We start from the raw sequence: 15735 nt of genomic DNA, 5'->3' as shown, positions 1-15735 counted from the left end.
TCCTTCCTTCCTTCCTTCCTTCCTTCCTTCCTTCCTTCCTTCCTTCCTTCCTTCCTTCCCACTGCAGACACAGTGATCTCTTCTCTTGGAAATTCTGGCCCCACTGCTCAGAAGCTGCTTTAAAAATTGCTTCCCGGGGTTCTTGAGATAAACAATCAAAATGATGGCAAAATGACAACGTGCTGAAGACCCTTGGGCTCTGGTTCCTCTCCAGCCTGGAGCTCTTCTCTCGTCCCCTCGCTCCCTGCACCCCAGCCGCGGGCACTCCATTCAGGGCCCTGGTGTGGCAGAGGCCCCTTCCACGGAGGCTCTTTGCTTCGGCCCCTCTGCTCAGGAGGAAATGCTCTGCCTCAGGTCCTCCTACCTGCCACGGACTCTTGCCACTCCTACCTACCTCCTGCGGAGGCTGCAGGTCTCAGCTCAGATGGCACGCAAGGGGATGCCCTCCCCCACAGCAGCCGGGCCGGCCAGCAAAGCCATGCTTCCTTCACCCTGTTGGTGGATGCTCGCCAGTGTCATGGTCTGATTCCCGGCCCTCCTCTTCTGCTGGACTGTCAGCTCCTGGGACGATCTCTTTATCACTGGACTCATGGGCACGGAGTACAGGGCCAGCACAGAGCAGGCTCTCCCCGGGAAAATCCTCACTAAGAGAGTAGGTTCCCGCTCAGAAAATAACCTGATGTTTTTGGTGGCGATATCAGATTCAACATCATAATTCTGGATTGAAATGCAGAAGGCCCTGTGTTATCTTAAATTGATGAACAGTACAACCCACAGTGAAGATGTAAGCTCTGTGATGGGTGCTGGGCCCCACGGCATCGAGCTGGTAAATGTGAGGGAGGCTGTGTGAGAGCCATTGGCCCAGGGCATCCCCCTCCCTCGGTCCCACATAGCCCGCCCGATGCCCAGGCCGTTTTCTTGTCATCACCGCACTTACTTCTCTTTTGCCTGTGTCCCCCTTTTCCTTCTTATCCACATCCTCCTCCGTGGTCCTGCCCAGCAGGCCTCCATCTCCAGTGGCCATCCTGATGGCCCCGGGAGCCTTCCTGGACTTGGCAGCGGAGGGCTCGGTCCTTGTATTCCTTTCTCGTACAACGAGTTTTCAGTCTCTACACACAGTCATCTTAGTTTACACTGTGGGTTTCTATCTGCCAAACGGTCAGCTTGCCTCACCCATTCGAGCGGGAGTTTGCTCCTTAGGTGCATCGGAGGCATTAGAGACGTCCCCGCGCGTCTGGGCCCCGTCACAGAACTCCCAGGCCTCTGTTCCTAACAGTGTTAGCAAGGCTTCCCCAGCTGGTGTCCGCATTTTCAGTGGACACTTTATACTTGTTCCACTTGGAAGGAACAGGCACAGAGCCAGTTACGGGCATCTTGACTTCCATCCGTGGGCTCCACTGCATCCTTGGGGAGCGGGAGCAGGAGTCTGAGCACCACCCCAGCTTGTGTCGGCTCACATTGTCGGTGCTGCGGCAGCCTGGTTGTGTCCACGCGGCCAAGCTGTGCCTGAGGCTCCCGGTCCAAATCGGCCTCGTGTACTGGGTTTGAGAATGACAGCCGGCACACGATGCAGCCCATGCTGCAAACAAACCACCTCCAGCATCTGATACTTTTACTGCGCTCAGAAGTTTCTCTGTATTACCCTGTTGTTCTGTGTTCCCTCCAGTAACTGAATGCACTCATCCAGTTCCTCATGCTCAGTCTCCAGCTTCCTTTTTAACTTTTTGCCATCGCTCATTTCTTGGTACTGCAGTGATGGGGATAAGCCTGCTTGGGTCAGGATCACTCAGTGGTGGTGTATTTTGCATGCCTGTTGTTCCGTGGATATTTGGCCATTAAAGTCACGGTAGCTCACGGGTGCCTGGCCAGCTCAGACAGTAGAGCAAGGGACTCTTGATCTTGGGGTTGTAAGTTCAAGCCCCAGGTTAGGTGTGGAGATTGCTTAAAAGAAATTTAAAAAAAAATAAAGTCAATGTAGCTCAGGAATGGTGTCCCCCTCCCCATTAGTTAATTTTCACACTGCGTATGCTCAGTGGTCTTCTGAATGTGGGAATCCCCGGACGGCTCTGGACATATGCTGGGCTGCTTCTCTGATCTTTGTAGACAGGAAAGTTAAATACATTGTTAAATTTGTTTTAGAGATTATATAGTCAGTAGAGATCAATACTTTATTATTTTAATCCTTCCTGACTCTATTTTTTGACCTCCGCCACTTTTGTTAGTATTTTAAATTTTAATTTAGTTTGTTTTCTAATAATTAACATTGGTGCTTTTTGCAGCATTTTCAGTGAACTCCATCTTACAAATGTTAGAGTCTGTTTTTCTGTATACATCACCGGTCACCACTACTTTTTCCTTGTGGACTTAGGTCCTCCAATGTGGATTACGTGTGCGTGTTAGAATCCAGGCTCAAGAAGGCAAGCCTCTACCACATCTTTTGGGGGTCTAGGGGACCAAAGTGTCTGGATATTTTTTAGCAATCACCTTAACCAGATGTACAGTTGCCTTAAAAGAGTCCTAGAGGGGCACCTGGGTGGCTCAGTCGGTTAAGTGTCTGCTTTCGGCTCAGGTCATGATCTCAGGGTCCTGGGATCGAGCCCCACATCGGGCTCCCTCCTCAGTGGGGAGCCTGCTTCTCCCCCTCCCCCTGCCGCTCCCCCTGCTTCTGCTCTCGCTCTCTCTCAAATAAATAAACAAAATCTTTTTTAAAAAAATAAAAGAATCTTAGAGGTGAATGTAGCAAAGTGATTGTGTGCTCTTCCCCTGAAGCCCAGACATCTGACCCTGAATTCTGTGAGGGCAGCATGGAGCCCCAGCCCCGGTTTCTGTTCTCCTCATCAGTGTCGAGGTTTTCACTCGGAGGTCTGTCTCATCAGGGCGCGAGAGGTGGGCGAGCGCGTCCGTTGTCTGGTTCCGTCCTCCCCCCCGACTCATTCTTGTCTTCCCACCTTCCAGGTCGTGTTTGTCGCCATCTTACTGCACAGTCACCTGGAATGCAGAGAGCCTCTGCTCATCCCCATCCTGTCCTTGTACATGGGCGCCCTCGTGCGCTGCACCACCCTGTGCCTGGGCTACTACAAGAACATCCACGACATCATCCCCGACAGAAGCGGACCGGAGCTGGGGGTACGGCCTTCGAACACGCCCACGGCCCGTCTGTGCATCCGAGGGCAGTGGGGTTCTACCCCAGCCCTCCGTGAAATGGGAAACCTGAATAATAAGCACATGCCGTAAGATGTTCAGCGCTAGGGCGTGTCCAGAGGCAGAGACCAGGTGGAGGTTTAATGGCCTCGGGAGACAGACGAGGTCTCAGAGGTCACTGTGCAGCCTCCTTATTTGCATATCGGGAGACTGAGTCATGGTGGGTCAGGTCAGGCTGAAGGGTAGATACGGCATTTTTGGTTCTTCGTACCCTATGTTGTGAAAAGCAAGTCATTCTATATATTAATCAACAAGTATTTGGGGCTCATGGTACCTTTAAACTCACATTTGGGTTATTCTTAAATTCACAGCAGGGCCCGAGGCTTTGTTGGTACTTTCTGTGCTGGCCAAACGCAGTCGCTCACTCGGGCACCTTCTGTGGACTGAGCAGAGCCTGTAGGCACCAGGGGTGGGACAGGAGAGCTTAAAGTCTGGTCTCTGCCCTCAAGCAGCTGTGTTACACTCACCCGGTAGATGAGAGCAACACAGGAGCAACACTTAGACATGGGCCCCAGACAGCGCGCAGATCTGCCATGGGAGTGCAAGAGCCTCGAAGCTTGCAGAGGGAAGCCAGTGATGAGGTCTGAGAAGCTGCTCCCACTCCTGGAAGGCGGCGGAGTTTGGCCTGCGCCTCCAAAGTGGAGTCAGATACTAGCAGGGTATAATCCTCCCCGAGGAGCCCAAATACTTTTTCATCATAAGTGCAAACAGTATCTGACTTACGTATATGCTAATCTACCCCACCCTTCGGTACCAGACATCCCTGGGCTTGGTTTCCATCGAGCTGTGAGGCCCATACACACGATTCCGCGTAGCCCCAAATACGTCCCCACGCTCCACCCTCTGATCCCGCCCTTGAGCACAGGTTACTCTTGGCATGTCAGAATAGTAATTGTATTGACCACTTAGCTCGATCCGAGGGCAGGCCGTCAGTAAAATCTGATCTAGTTGCTTCCGTCACTAGGACAACCACATCAAATTGGTCTTGATGGTAACAATCCATCTCTGAACATTGAGCCGCCAACCAGAGGAAATAAAAGTGGCTGGCATGGTTCCACGATGTAACTCTTAACCTCTGAAGAATCAAAACCAAAGTTAAATCATAAAAGCCAGGCTTGAAAGATTGCACACCTCTTTGCTTTGTAGAATTCTTAATAAATCACATTTTCTTAACCGTGCTTTTATTTTTATGCTTCTGAACGTTGACCTGACTTCTGTCAAAGCTTTGAGAATAAGAACCTTGGTAGTAGATTTATACCCAAATAATTAGGCACATTTGTGACCTGACTGGTTACAAAAATAAATTACAATTTTTTTTTCTTTTTTTTTTACTTCTGAAAGTTAACCTCTTACTGACATGGCTTCTAGCCAGTCAGTTTGGTGATTTAAACAAAAACCAATTTCCAGCCTGTTTCCCAGGCCGTGGAATTGGGTTCTGCCTGGCTTAGAGCTGCCCTGCTTGGAAAACAGTGATTTCGATCCATCAAACTTAAATGTGTGTTTTGATTTCGCGGTAACTTGCCAACCGTCTGAGTTAATTTCTAATAACACTGTACGGTTTATTTTAATTCAGATTGGCTTGGCTACAGAGGCTTTTCCTTATATTATTTTTAAGTACAATGAATTGACTCATTATTGACATCAAAAGGGAAAGCTTCGGCTCCGAACTGTTTTTTCTGTTCTGCTTCTAAAACTCAGTAAATTTTTATGCCCATTTCTTGACGCAGGGAGATGCGACCATAAGAAAGATGCTGAGCTTCTGGTGGCCCCTGGCCCTCATCTTGGCTACGCAGAGAATCAGCAGGCCTATTGTCAACCTCTTTGTTTCCCGGGACCTTGGTGGCAGTTCTGCCGCTACTGAGGTAGGGCGGTTTCTGGGGATGGGGGCCCCTGCGGTCACCTTGTGAAGAAGGGGGGGCGGGGAGGTGGATACAGACCCGTTTGCGAATCGTCCGGAGAGCTCAGGTAGTTCCGTGGTATCTAATTATGGGGCCCGTTCACACTCAGGAGCCATGAGGATCCTAGAATCACGTAACTGTGTACTTTCATGAGTACGGAAGAAAACGTCTCCTTCATTCTTCTCGTTGACCAGATCTGAGACAAGGGCACAAGGTTAGGGGCGCAAAACTAGCAAGAAGGCGGGCTGCTAGTAGAATCCAGATTTGTCTGACTCCCACCCAGTGGCCTTTCAGTTTTGCTGTGGAGTTAGCATGATGCCTTACTGTGGTGACAGAACCGCACAGACTCTGCCACGCAGCCGCAGACGTGACCAGGCCCAGGCCGTGAGGCCCAGTGCCCCCATTCTGACCCAGCCCACTCTCACCTGTTCCTGCCCTGCCTTCCTGCACGTACGCCCCCCGCCCACCCGGCCCATCATGGCTCTGTGTGCTCCTTGGCAATCTGCCCTCCCCCCAAACGAGGATCTCCATTATTTACTCACTCACAACTCGAGAAATTTATCTGGAAACTGGCAGCTACTCCAAAGAGTTGCATCATTTTTTCCATCTTTCAAGTATGGTATGAACAAATAGAATTACTTCATTTGTCTCCTCCTCTGCTGCCCTCTGGAGAATTGATTCTGTCTCTGGAACTGCTGATCCTTCAGGAAGGCTCGTGGCCGCTCATTAGGGCCTTCTCTTTCCACGTCGCCCTTGAATGCGGTGTCAGCATGTCTCCAGCCTGGGATCTCCTGCCAGTTTCCATGTCCTGGGAAGCAGCTCATGTAGGCTTGGAAAGAGAAGCACATAAATCACAAGCAGGATGCTTTCTCCTGCCTCAGTTTGTTCCTGGATTTTGTGTCTTGGATCCCGAAGGTCATCTTAGGTGGCTCTTGTAACCCAACAGCTTTCTTAGTTAATGACATCAGTTTCAGTTGCTCAGGAAGAAAGTATGTGACCCCCATCACTTGTGTGCTGGAATTCCATCTTCCCGTTAAAAAAAAAAAAAAGAAAGAAAAACAAGGTAAATGATGAGTAGAGTCATTTCTAAAATGACCTCAGTGGCCTAGAGGCTCAGCACAGAGGGTACAGGACAGATATGTATTGAGCATCTACTCCGTGTCTGCCATTTATGCAAATTTCATGGACTCCCAGCAAACCTGTGTGATGGATCTCATTAATCCCAGAGTTCTGCTGGAGGAACAGAAAGGGAGGTCTGAGAGGGTCCCTGCTTCACCCAGCTGGAAGGCGACCAAGGGGAGGTTTGTCTTGGGCCCACACAGCAGGGTCCTCGCCCAGCTGGGGGCTTACCTCATGTTCCAGGCATCACTGTTATGTTAATTAAAATAGATGAAGCCTATACTTCTCCTTTCCTAGCTAGTTAGAGTTGAACTCTGCCAAAATGTGGGGTTTGATGCTTTGTTTTCATACTACTTCCTTTTCATTCACATAAAAAGAGAAACTCTCAATTTCATGGAAGAACAGGTTTGGTTTCCGTAAGAAATATTTATTTAGTTTCTTAAGTTAAAAATCAAAATTGGGCTATCCTGGCTGAACAGATTGAAAGTGGGTTGAATCAGAAAGAGAGCACCAGAAAGCCACCAACAAGCACATACCACCAGCCACCCAGAAGGACAGGGAGGAGGCATAGATGTGGACCCTGCCCAAAGACTACCTGGAGAGCAGAAAGGGCTCAAAGTCACATTTCGTGCCGCCAGAATTGGGCTAGACTGGAGGGCTCCGTTTGGCTCAGTGGAAAGAGCAAAGACCCTTGGTCTGGTGGGCCTGGGTTCAGATCGTAGCTTGTCGAGCCAGCGCGCAGGCTCACGCATCCCACTCCCATCCGTGGTGACAGTGGAGCACCTGCCCCTCCCCACTCCCCCAGGCCGTCCTGTGGCGGCCAGTGCTTGTCACCCAGTGGGGAGTGATCCATCTGCGGTGGCCGTCCCGGAGACAGCTCCCTCTGCCCCGTGGCAAGAGCAGCTACCCGAGATGCTCTCTGGGACGCCAACACTAACTCTGCTGCTTCTTTCTCTTGGAGGCGGTGGCAATCTTGACAGCCACGTACCCTGTGGGTCACATGCCATATGGCTGGCTGACGGAAATCCGTGCTGTCTACCCGGCTTTTGACAAGGTGAGAACCTGGATGGTGCGGTGTCTGAAACGCTCTCTTTAAAATTAGCCTTTGATAGACAGGCGTCTCCAATGAGGAACGCTCTGATACTCCCCGGTCTCACCTCCCTCTGTAAGGTGAACGTGGTGTGTGTGGGGGGGGGAGAGGGGGTGTCAAACGTAATTGTGGAATATTTCCCTCAGAAAATAACAGAGGTAACGAAGCTTACCTTGATGCCAATTCTCTAATGCTCTCCAAACTCTATTCACTTTTAGGTTATCCTATTGAGAAATTATTAAATTTTTTGCAAAGGGGAAAATGTACTCTCAAAAAAGTTTATTACATTGAATTTTGTTTCCGTGGTTTTTTTTTTTTTAATTAAATAAATGGTTTGCTGACCTCATAGCAGATATGAAGGTACAGACAGGATGGTGCACTTGAGCTCCTAAGCTTCTGGATGGATCTCTTTCGGTATATTCAGTGTCCATGCACCCCGAAGCTGTCCATGCAGCCGGCCTGGGTCCAGGTTGCTTTGGATGTGGTGGACTTATTCCAGCTGAAAGCCTCTGTTAACAGCAGCTCTGTCCTCCCACAGCTGCTGGAACAGCCCAGGCAGGCACACACCCTTCAGACTGGTAGCCTGTGCCTGGGTCGGGACTGTCCTACCAGTCACTGAATTAATGTCTATTTCATTAAAGCTTAATGACTTGAACCTGTAAACATTTATAGCAAAACATAACCCCCAGAGATAGTATACAGTTTTTTTAAGAATTATTTATTTATTTGAGAGAGAGAGAGAGCAAGCAGGGGGCAGGGGCTGAGGGAGAGGGAGAGAGAAACTCAAGCAGACTCCACACTGAGCCCCGAGCCCGACAGCGGGGCTCGAGTTCACAAGCCTGAGATCATGACCTGAGCTGAAACCAAGAGTCAGACGCTTAACCAATTGTGCCACCTGGTGCCCCTGTACAATGTTTTAAAATTAAAAATAGGGAGGCGCCTGGGTGGCTCAGTCAGTTAAACGTCTGCCTTCGGCTCAGGTCGTGATCTCAGGGTCCTGGGATCGAGTCCTGCGTTGGGCTCCCTGCTCAGAGGGGAGCCTGCTTCTCCCTCTCCCTCTGCCCCTCCCTGCTGCTTGTGCTCTCTCTCAAATAAATAAATAAAATCTTTTTAAAAATAAAATAAAATGAGATGAAAAATAAGAAAGAAGCGCACAACCTGCCCTTGGACCTTTAACAGCAACTCCTTTGCCTTGAATTTCTATAGAACCAGCTCGGAGCCATTGCTGATACCATTTTATCTGATCCCAACAAGAGCCCTGGGATGTGAGGAGAGGAGGCCTCTCTGCTAGGGGCCCCAGCAGATGAGCTCTGGCAGCTCGGACAGAGTGGGTTCTGGCTGGCTAAGGCTGGCCTGCCTCCTCTCCCCCCCACTGCCAGACTCGCATCAGCAGAGGAAACCCTGGGAAGGCACACAAAGCAAGGCCCAGCCGCAGGCTGTAAGCTTAGCTCTCTCTTTCACATGGCCTCCAGCTTCTCAAATGTGTAGTTGTTTGTGGGCTTCTGGAAGGGGGCACGACCTGCGGAGTGGAGCCCCAGAAAGGTTTCCTCTCCACCTCGCGCTCTGACCCAGGGCACTCCCCAGGCATCTCTGACAGGGATGAGGGGGTGCAGACTCAAGTCTGGAAAGATAGCCTCCACTATGGGTCCACCTCCTTCTCTGTGGTCCACCAGCGGACTCGTGCATGCATGCACACGCGCACACACACCTCTGCTCACACATCCCCATCCGTGATGTCCTTCCACCCTGCACAGCCCCCACGCTGTTCTTCCTGTCACTATCACCTGCCTCTTGTCCCATCCCATACTCAGCTGTGAAGGGCAGCTCACTTTTCAGGGATTCCCGCCATGCTGCCCAGCATGCCATAGGGCCATGGTGTTGCCCAGAGCTCTTAACTGGTTGTGGAACTTCCCCCAATTGACTATTAGTTGGACCCACTACCTATTTCAAACATCAGCATCTTGCAACATCAGGATGCAGAGCATCCCCTAAAAAATGCTCAGGATGTTGAGAGCAAACTTTGAGAAGGCATGAGTGGCTTGCAGGAGATTTTTCTCCGTGCAGTCCCTGTTTGCATGAGTTTAATCCAGTCTATTGACAGACATCGCTATTTTCCTTTTAAGGAACAGGCGTATAGAAGTAAATCCTAGAAAACCAAGATGGATGTAAGTCTTCTTGCTAAATTTCTAGCTCTTGGAGAATCAGATTATATAATAAAACTTGAGGAGAACAGCAGGTACTAAAGTATTAGAACATCTTGGCTGGGAAAGTCTCATCTGGAATTTTTTTGGCTACCTTGAAATAATACAGCTTAACAACACAACACTATGCAGTTTCACTAGGAGTGTCCAAGAAAAACTTGGTTTTGTTCGTGATCACAGATGTTAGGTGCTGTGAAAAAATCCCTTTAACGAGCGTACCTCTCGCCAGCAACTGGAGTTACTCAGAATCCTTTTGGAGCCTCCCTCATTGTTTCCAGGCATTCCAGAGAGCTCCTCCAAGCAGTCCGTGTGAATGCCGTCTATTCACCCAAATCTGAGACACCTCTGTGTGGACTTGCAGAATTTGCTGCATTGACAATTGAAATCCTTAGCCTCTTTGTGCGTTCCAGAATAAGAGATTTAACATTTCTTGCATAACTTCTGATGGCTCTCACTAAATATCAACTGGGAGCGTTTTCCACTCGTACAAAATCTCTCCGACGTTCAGTTATCATCTGAGAAAGAGTCTTGTTTCTAAACGGATTGGGCAAACAAAGCAAAACACAGATGCCAATCTAATGATACGTGCTAGTTTATTCCAACCTTGCTGGCAGAAATATGTGCTCTTTTCAAAATGAAAGCACACCTGAAGGCTCTCTGGCGCCCTGCTGTCCCACAGGGGTGACACGGGTGACGCCCCACGGTCCCACCAGGGGTGACACGGGTGACGCCCCGCGGTCCCACCAGGGGTGACACGGGTGATGCCCGCGGTCCCACCAGGGGTGACATGGGTGACGCCCCGCTGCCCCCCAGGGGTGACATGAGTGCTTTGAGTTTGCCTGATTCTTCGGAGTGAGCCCCCCCCCCCGGGCGCCTCTCTCGAAGATCCCCCAGGGTAGGAGAGATGGAGAGATCCTCCCACTGTGACTTGCACTTCGCTGTGGCAGCAAAATCTGTTATTCAGAAAAGCAGATCTACTTTAGAGGCTGGAATCAGGAAAACATAGGCTCAACCAGACGTTTGTGCTGGCCGTATCACGGGGAAGGGATTTGAGAGATCACCACAGCCCCCAAAGTAAAGGAACCATCAAAAGCTCTTTTCCAAGTGGAACCTGTCATCGCTCTGCCCGTGTGTCCTTCATTCAGCTAGACACGAGCCAGGTGCTCGGGGACTGATTTGGATCAGTCTGGGACTGATTGGATCCGTACGGAGGCAAGGGCTTCTTTTCTCTGCTGGTTTTCATAGTGAGGGGACAGGTGATGGGCATACTTAGCAGTGGTGCTGGGATGGTCTCAGGAAGCCTCGGGAATATGCAAGAGGACATTTGAGCTCTCTGCTGTCTTGGCTTAAAATTAAGTGTAACAGAGATGGGCACCTTCTCTACTCAAGAAAGATCGTGCTACGTTGCAGGAGTGAAAGAGTAGGGTGAGGTGCACAGCCCTATATCTCAGAGAGCCAGTGCGCCCCTCACACGCTTCCATGCGTGCCCCCTGAATACATCCGCACCTCCAGAGAGCTCTGGGGTCGCCCGGCATTCCAGGAAGCGGGGCCCCAGGGCAATTTGGAGTAAAAGATCAGAGAGGCTTTAAGAAACAGATGGGCTGTGCCAGTAACGTGCCCTCAAGACGGGGGTTTTGAAAATCAGAAGACCCAGCGGGACAAGGAGGGACAAAAGCACAGTAACGGGAAAGCACCGAGTATGTTAGGGGAAAAGCAAGAGCTTCCGTCTGGAATGTGAGGGGAGGAGGGTGTGGCAGGGTCAGCAGGGCCGAGAATGCCCACTCGCGCTCGCGGTCCGCTGGTGGGTAGGACAGGGCCCCGAAAGGGGGCAGGGCTGTGGCTTCGCGGAGCTGCCAAGTGACCAGGAGGGGCCACACTAGGACTAGGCTGGGTGGGGGCCCAGCGCCAAGGGGAGCACACATTCAGGACACCCTGCCCGGTGTTGCAGCCACCGCTCCCTCTGGTTCATGTTCACGTCCAGCAACCTGACAGCCGTCCTCCCAGCTGTCAGGTGACATCCGTACCTCCGACACATCAAATAAAGCCGAAGCAGGACGCTCCTCACGTGGCACGTGTGGCCAGCCAAGGATAACCACTGTCCTCCTCTTTCCTGCTAGAATAACCCCAGCAATAAACTGGTGAGCACAAGCAACACGGTGACCGCAGCCCACATCAAGAAGTTCACGTTTGTCTGCATGGCCCTATCGCTCACGGTAAGGGGAGACCAACATCACCAGCCCCTCTGGTGGTGTTTTTGGAAAGGGGGGAAATGGCCGTTCTAAAGGGAGGAGGGCTGTATTCCATACCGTGAGGTTATACGGAATTAATTAACAACCCAAAATATGAACAGTAGTTCCTTAGGAAGGTCGTTGAATCTAGGAATAAACGGTAGACTTCCAGCATGTCCAGGGACTTCTAACACGCTAAAGGAAAGGCTGAGTTTGCCTTTCATTTTAATAATACTCTTGTCTTACTGAATAACTTCTGACCCCTTTTTAAACATCCAAAGTCAAGGGTATAAACATCTCTGTCCCTCTCCCAAATTGAGGTGGGTGTTACTTCAGTTAACCCCAGTACAGGTTCCCTTCCCCATCACACGTACCCTGCTGCCGTGTCCTGTCTGCTTACCCATCATTCGCTGCGTACTTATCAAGCACCTACCAGATCCCAGGCCCTGTGCCATCCTCACGGGTACAGCTGTGGACCCCCGCGGATAGCACCGCGCTCTGTGCACGGCCTAAATAAACAGCACACGTCCTCCCTCTATCAACCCCCATGGGTAATTTCAGTGTAAAAGATACTGTTCAAAAAACGTGGAAAAAATACGTACATGGTGTATAACCCAAAGCACATGGTATATAACTTAAGATGGTTTATAGTAGCAAAAACAGAAAAGCACATTTATAAACAAACTTACATTGTGGACTATGCCCTTTGAGTTCTAAAGATGGAGATGACAAGGAGGTAAAAAGAAATGCAGGTCTTTTTTTTTTTTTTTTAAGATTTTATTTATTTAGAGCGTGCTGGAGGGTCGGGGGGTGGGGGGGCAGAGAGAGAAAATACCAGACTCCGGCTGAGCGTGGCATCTGATGACATAGGGCTCAATCTCACGACTCTGAGATCATGACCTGAGCTGAAATCAAGAGTCGGGATGCCCAATCAACTGAGCGACCCAGGGGCCCCGAAATGCAGGTCTTTTGAACCCAGTTCAGTCTTCTTGTTTGTTGTTGGGCTCCGTAGTTCCTCTTAAGTCCTGCAGAAATTCTCCATTTATAAAGTACAAGTATGTTCTGGAAATCCCAGGGGGGCTCTGCTCTCGTCATCAATGACCAGGGCTGAAGGGCTGGTTACACTGATGACAGGCACACGGTGATTCTAGCCCCTCTTCCCATCATCACAAGAACCATTGGCTTGATGAGCCCTGATAGTGGTCCTTATAATGGAGCCCTAACCACGTTTTAAACCTTTGATGGATATTTTTCCAAAGCCCACAGCTTAATCTTTGCTCCGCGGATCCCACACCTGACTAGATTGTTAACAAGGGCAACACGAGACTAATAGCCTGTCACGTCGCGCATCGTGACCTTGTGTCCTCAGCGGCCCCTTCACCCCAGCCTGCCCCTCCTGCCAGTCCATCCCTCCTGACTCTGGGGGAGGGGGCGCGGGGAGGGGTGTCAGGAGCATCTTCCAGTGCCACGTCACCGAGGAGGAATTTCCGATAGCACGCCTGTGTAGTTGGGACACGTTACTCCAGGCAACCCTGCTCCCTATTTGTGTTCTTCCTCTATGGTGTGCAAGTTTTTCCATAGTTCCCTAAAATATTAGGAAAACAGTCAGCAACCTTGAAACTGTTTAAAAGAGTATTTTAGAGAAAGCTGAGAAGGTTTCTATTCCAGGAACAGACCTCAGCTTTTGGAGACGATAGGAAATGATTGGAAGTCAAAAGTTGAGTTGACTCAGATTCCAGGTTCTGTGACTTGGACCTCATCCCTTGCTGGACGCCAGAAGCTTTTGGTTGTCACTGGCTCTGTGATCTGGGTCTGACCTCCTCTGTCTCCTCTCACTCCAGTTAAACGTCTTCCCCCAGCTACCGTTGAGTCAGATGGAGAACTTCGCCAGCCTGGGTTTAAGGCTGTTCCTTCTCTCGTTCGGTGTGCGGGCAATAACCTGTCCCTCTGAGACCAGCAACTGGTTTACTTTGAAATGGGGATGATTTAGAAAAATGCTTAGATTTCCCATGTAAAAGTTTTGTTTATTTCATTATTCTAATCCCGTCCTCCTTCCCGTAACTGAAGTATGTCAGGGTAGATTTTCCCCATAGAAATGGAGACTCAGAGTCCTTCGTTGGGAAGAAACTTGGAGACAAGTGAGTCAAAACCCTTTATTTCTTAGAAAGGGAAAAGACTCAGGATCAGTGACTCGCCCGGGCACCTGTCATAGAACCTGCCAGAAGCCAGCCTTCCAGGCCCACTCTCTAGGCCCTTTTGTCCAAACTGTGAAGCTTCCAGAGCGAGTAGGAACAGCTGTCTGGCCCTGAGCCTCCAGACGTGGGCGCCATGCTTTGAAGCGGCAGTTTCTTTAACACTAAAAACAGTAGTATTTGAGTTTGCAGCTAATGAAGTGTCTCACATACGTTCTCCTTACAGTGATTCAGTTGGTCCAACATCTTGGCTATAGGAATTGTCCTTAAAAGATATAGGAAAAAAGTAAGCAACTTATTTTTTAAGATTTTATTTATTTATTTGATAGGGAGAGAAAGAGAGACCACAAGCAGGCGAAGTAGCAGGCAGAGAGAGAGCAAGAAGCCGGCTCCCTGCTGAGCAAGGAGCCCGATGTGGGGCTCGATCCCAGGACCCTGGGATCATGACCTGAGCCAAAGGCTGTCGCTTAACCGACTGAGCCACCCAGATACCCCAATAAGCAACTTTTTTTTTAAGATTTTATTTATTTATTTGAGAGAAAGCATCAGAGAGAGCTCGGGCAGGGGGAGGGGGAGCAGCAGAGGGAGAGGGAGAAGCAGGCTCCCGCTGAGCAGGGAGCCCGACCGGAGGCTCGAACCCAAGACCCTGGGATCATGACCTGAGCCGAAGGCAGACGCTTCACCGACCACCCAGGAGCCCCTGTAAAGGACTTTTTTAAATTGGAGTATAACTGACACACAATGTTACATTAGTTTCAGGTGTAGGGTTTGTTTCTGGTTTTTCTTTCCTAAATTAAATGTTAAGCGGTCACTATGATGTGTACATTCCTTTTTGCAGCACTGTCTGTGTTCAGTCTTCACATCTGTTGCTCCTCCTTGTAGGCTCTGAAGTGCCCACGTCAGGGTGTGTGGGGCAGCCACCTTCTACCCCAGGGCCGAGCAGCCTGTCTGACCCAGAAGGTGCACAATAAACCGCCACTTAAAACTAAACTCTGAGTCAGAAAGCCACCGATGGCACCCACCCCGGTGAGCGACAGTCTCCGTTCTTATACTCAGCGTATCCTACTTTTAACGCTTTTAAGAGGCTCTTTCCTCTCAGGTCCATTTTTGTTTTTTTAACTTTAAAACTTAGCGTCAGGAGGGGCGCCTGGGTGGCTCAGTCATTAAGCGTCTGCCTTCGGCTCAGGTCATGATCCCGGGGTCCTGGGATCGAGCCCCACATCGGGCTCCCTGCTCTGCGGGAAGCCTGCTTCTCCTTCTCCCACTCCCCCTGCTTGTGTTCCCTCTCTCGCTGTGTCTCTCTCTGTCAAATAAATAAATAAAATCTTTAACAAATAAAAAAATAAAATAAATAAATAAATAAAACTTAGCATCAGGGAATTAATGTCGCAAAGGCCATTGAAACACTCAAGAGCAGCACACGTTGTGTTTATTCGAGTGGATGATATTACATACAAACTCTGAGCTTTCTGATGGTTCTAGAACTTTCTGTGGGTCACCTAGAATTAAAGCGCTTTCCAGAGCTCCGTTTCTTGGGGCATACCAGCTCTTCCCCTCGGGTCTTCGAGAAGAGCTGACCCCATTGATTCCACAGACACTCAGTGACCCAGGGATGCTAACTGCTTTTCAAAAGAAGGTGTGTACTGTCTAGAACAAAAAAAATCCATCTTTCCATCAGAATGGGCTCACTCTTCAGGCCCTGATATTTTGGGGTCAACATCCACCTTGGCCTGTGAAAAATACAGCTGTATCACTTTTGACAGTTAATAGGAGACTAATATTCCAGTATGCTACAATGCACGTAGT

The 15735-nt window shown here is 49.9% G+C and overlaps 1 protein-coding gene across 1 annotated transcript in view; it reads left to right on the top strand.

The window, feature by feature from the left end:
- ANKH (ANKH inorganic pyrophosphate transport regulator) overlaps nucleotides 1-15735 on the top strand; it is a 129521-nt gene that overhangs the window by 89105 nt on the left and 24681 nt on the right. Inside the window, exons 5-8 of the mRNA XM_032415390.1 lie at nucleotides 2956-3126; nucleotides 4929-5063; nucleotides 7180-7272; nucleotides 11627-11722. Of these exons, the coding sequence (XP_032271281.1) occupies nucleotides 2956-3126; nucleotides 4929-5063; nucleotides 7180-7272; nucleotides 11627-11722 (495 nt within the window). The remainder of the gene's footprint in view (nucleotides 1-2955; nucleotides 3127-4928; nucleotides 5064-7179; nucleotides 7273-11626; nucleotides 11723-15735) is intronic.

This window comes from Phoca vitulina, unplaced genomic scaffold (assembly GCF_004348235.1).
Source record: "Phoca vitulina isolate PV1807 unplaced genomic scaffold, GSC_HSeal_1.0 scaffold17, whole genome shotgun sequence".
In the NCBI taxonomy this organism is placed as follows: Eukaryota; Metazoa; Chordata; class Mammalia; order Carnivora; family Phocidae; genus Phoca; species Phoca vitulina.
Note: the sequence above shows the minus strand (reverse complement) of the source record. Positions and strands in the feature narration are given on the sequence as shown.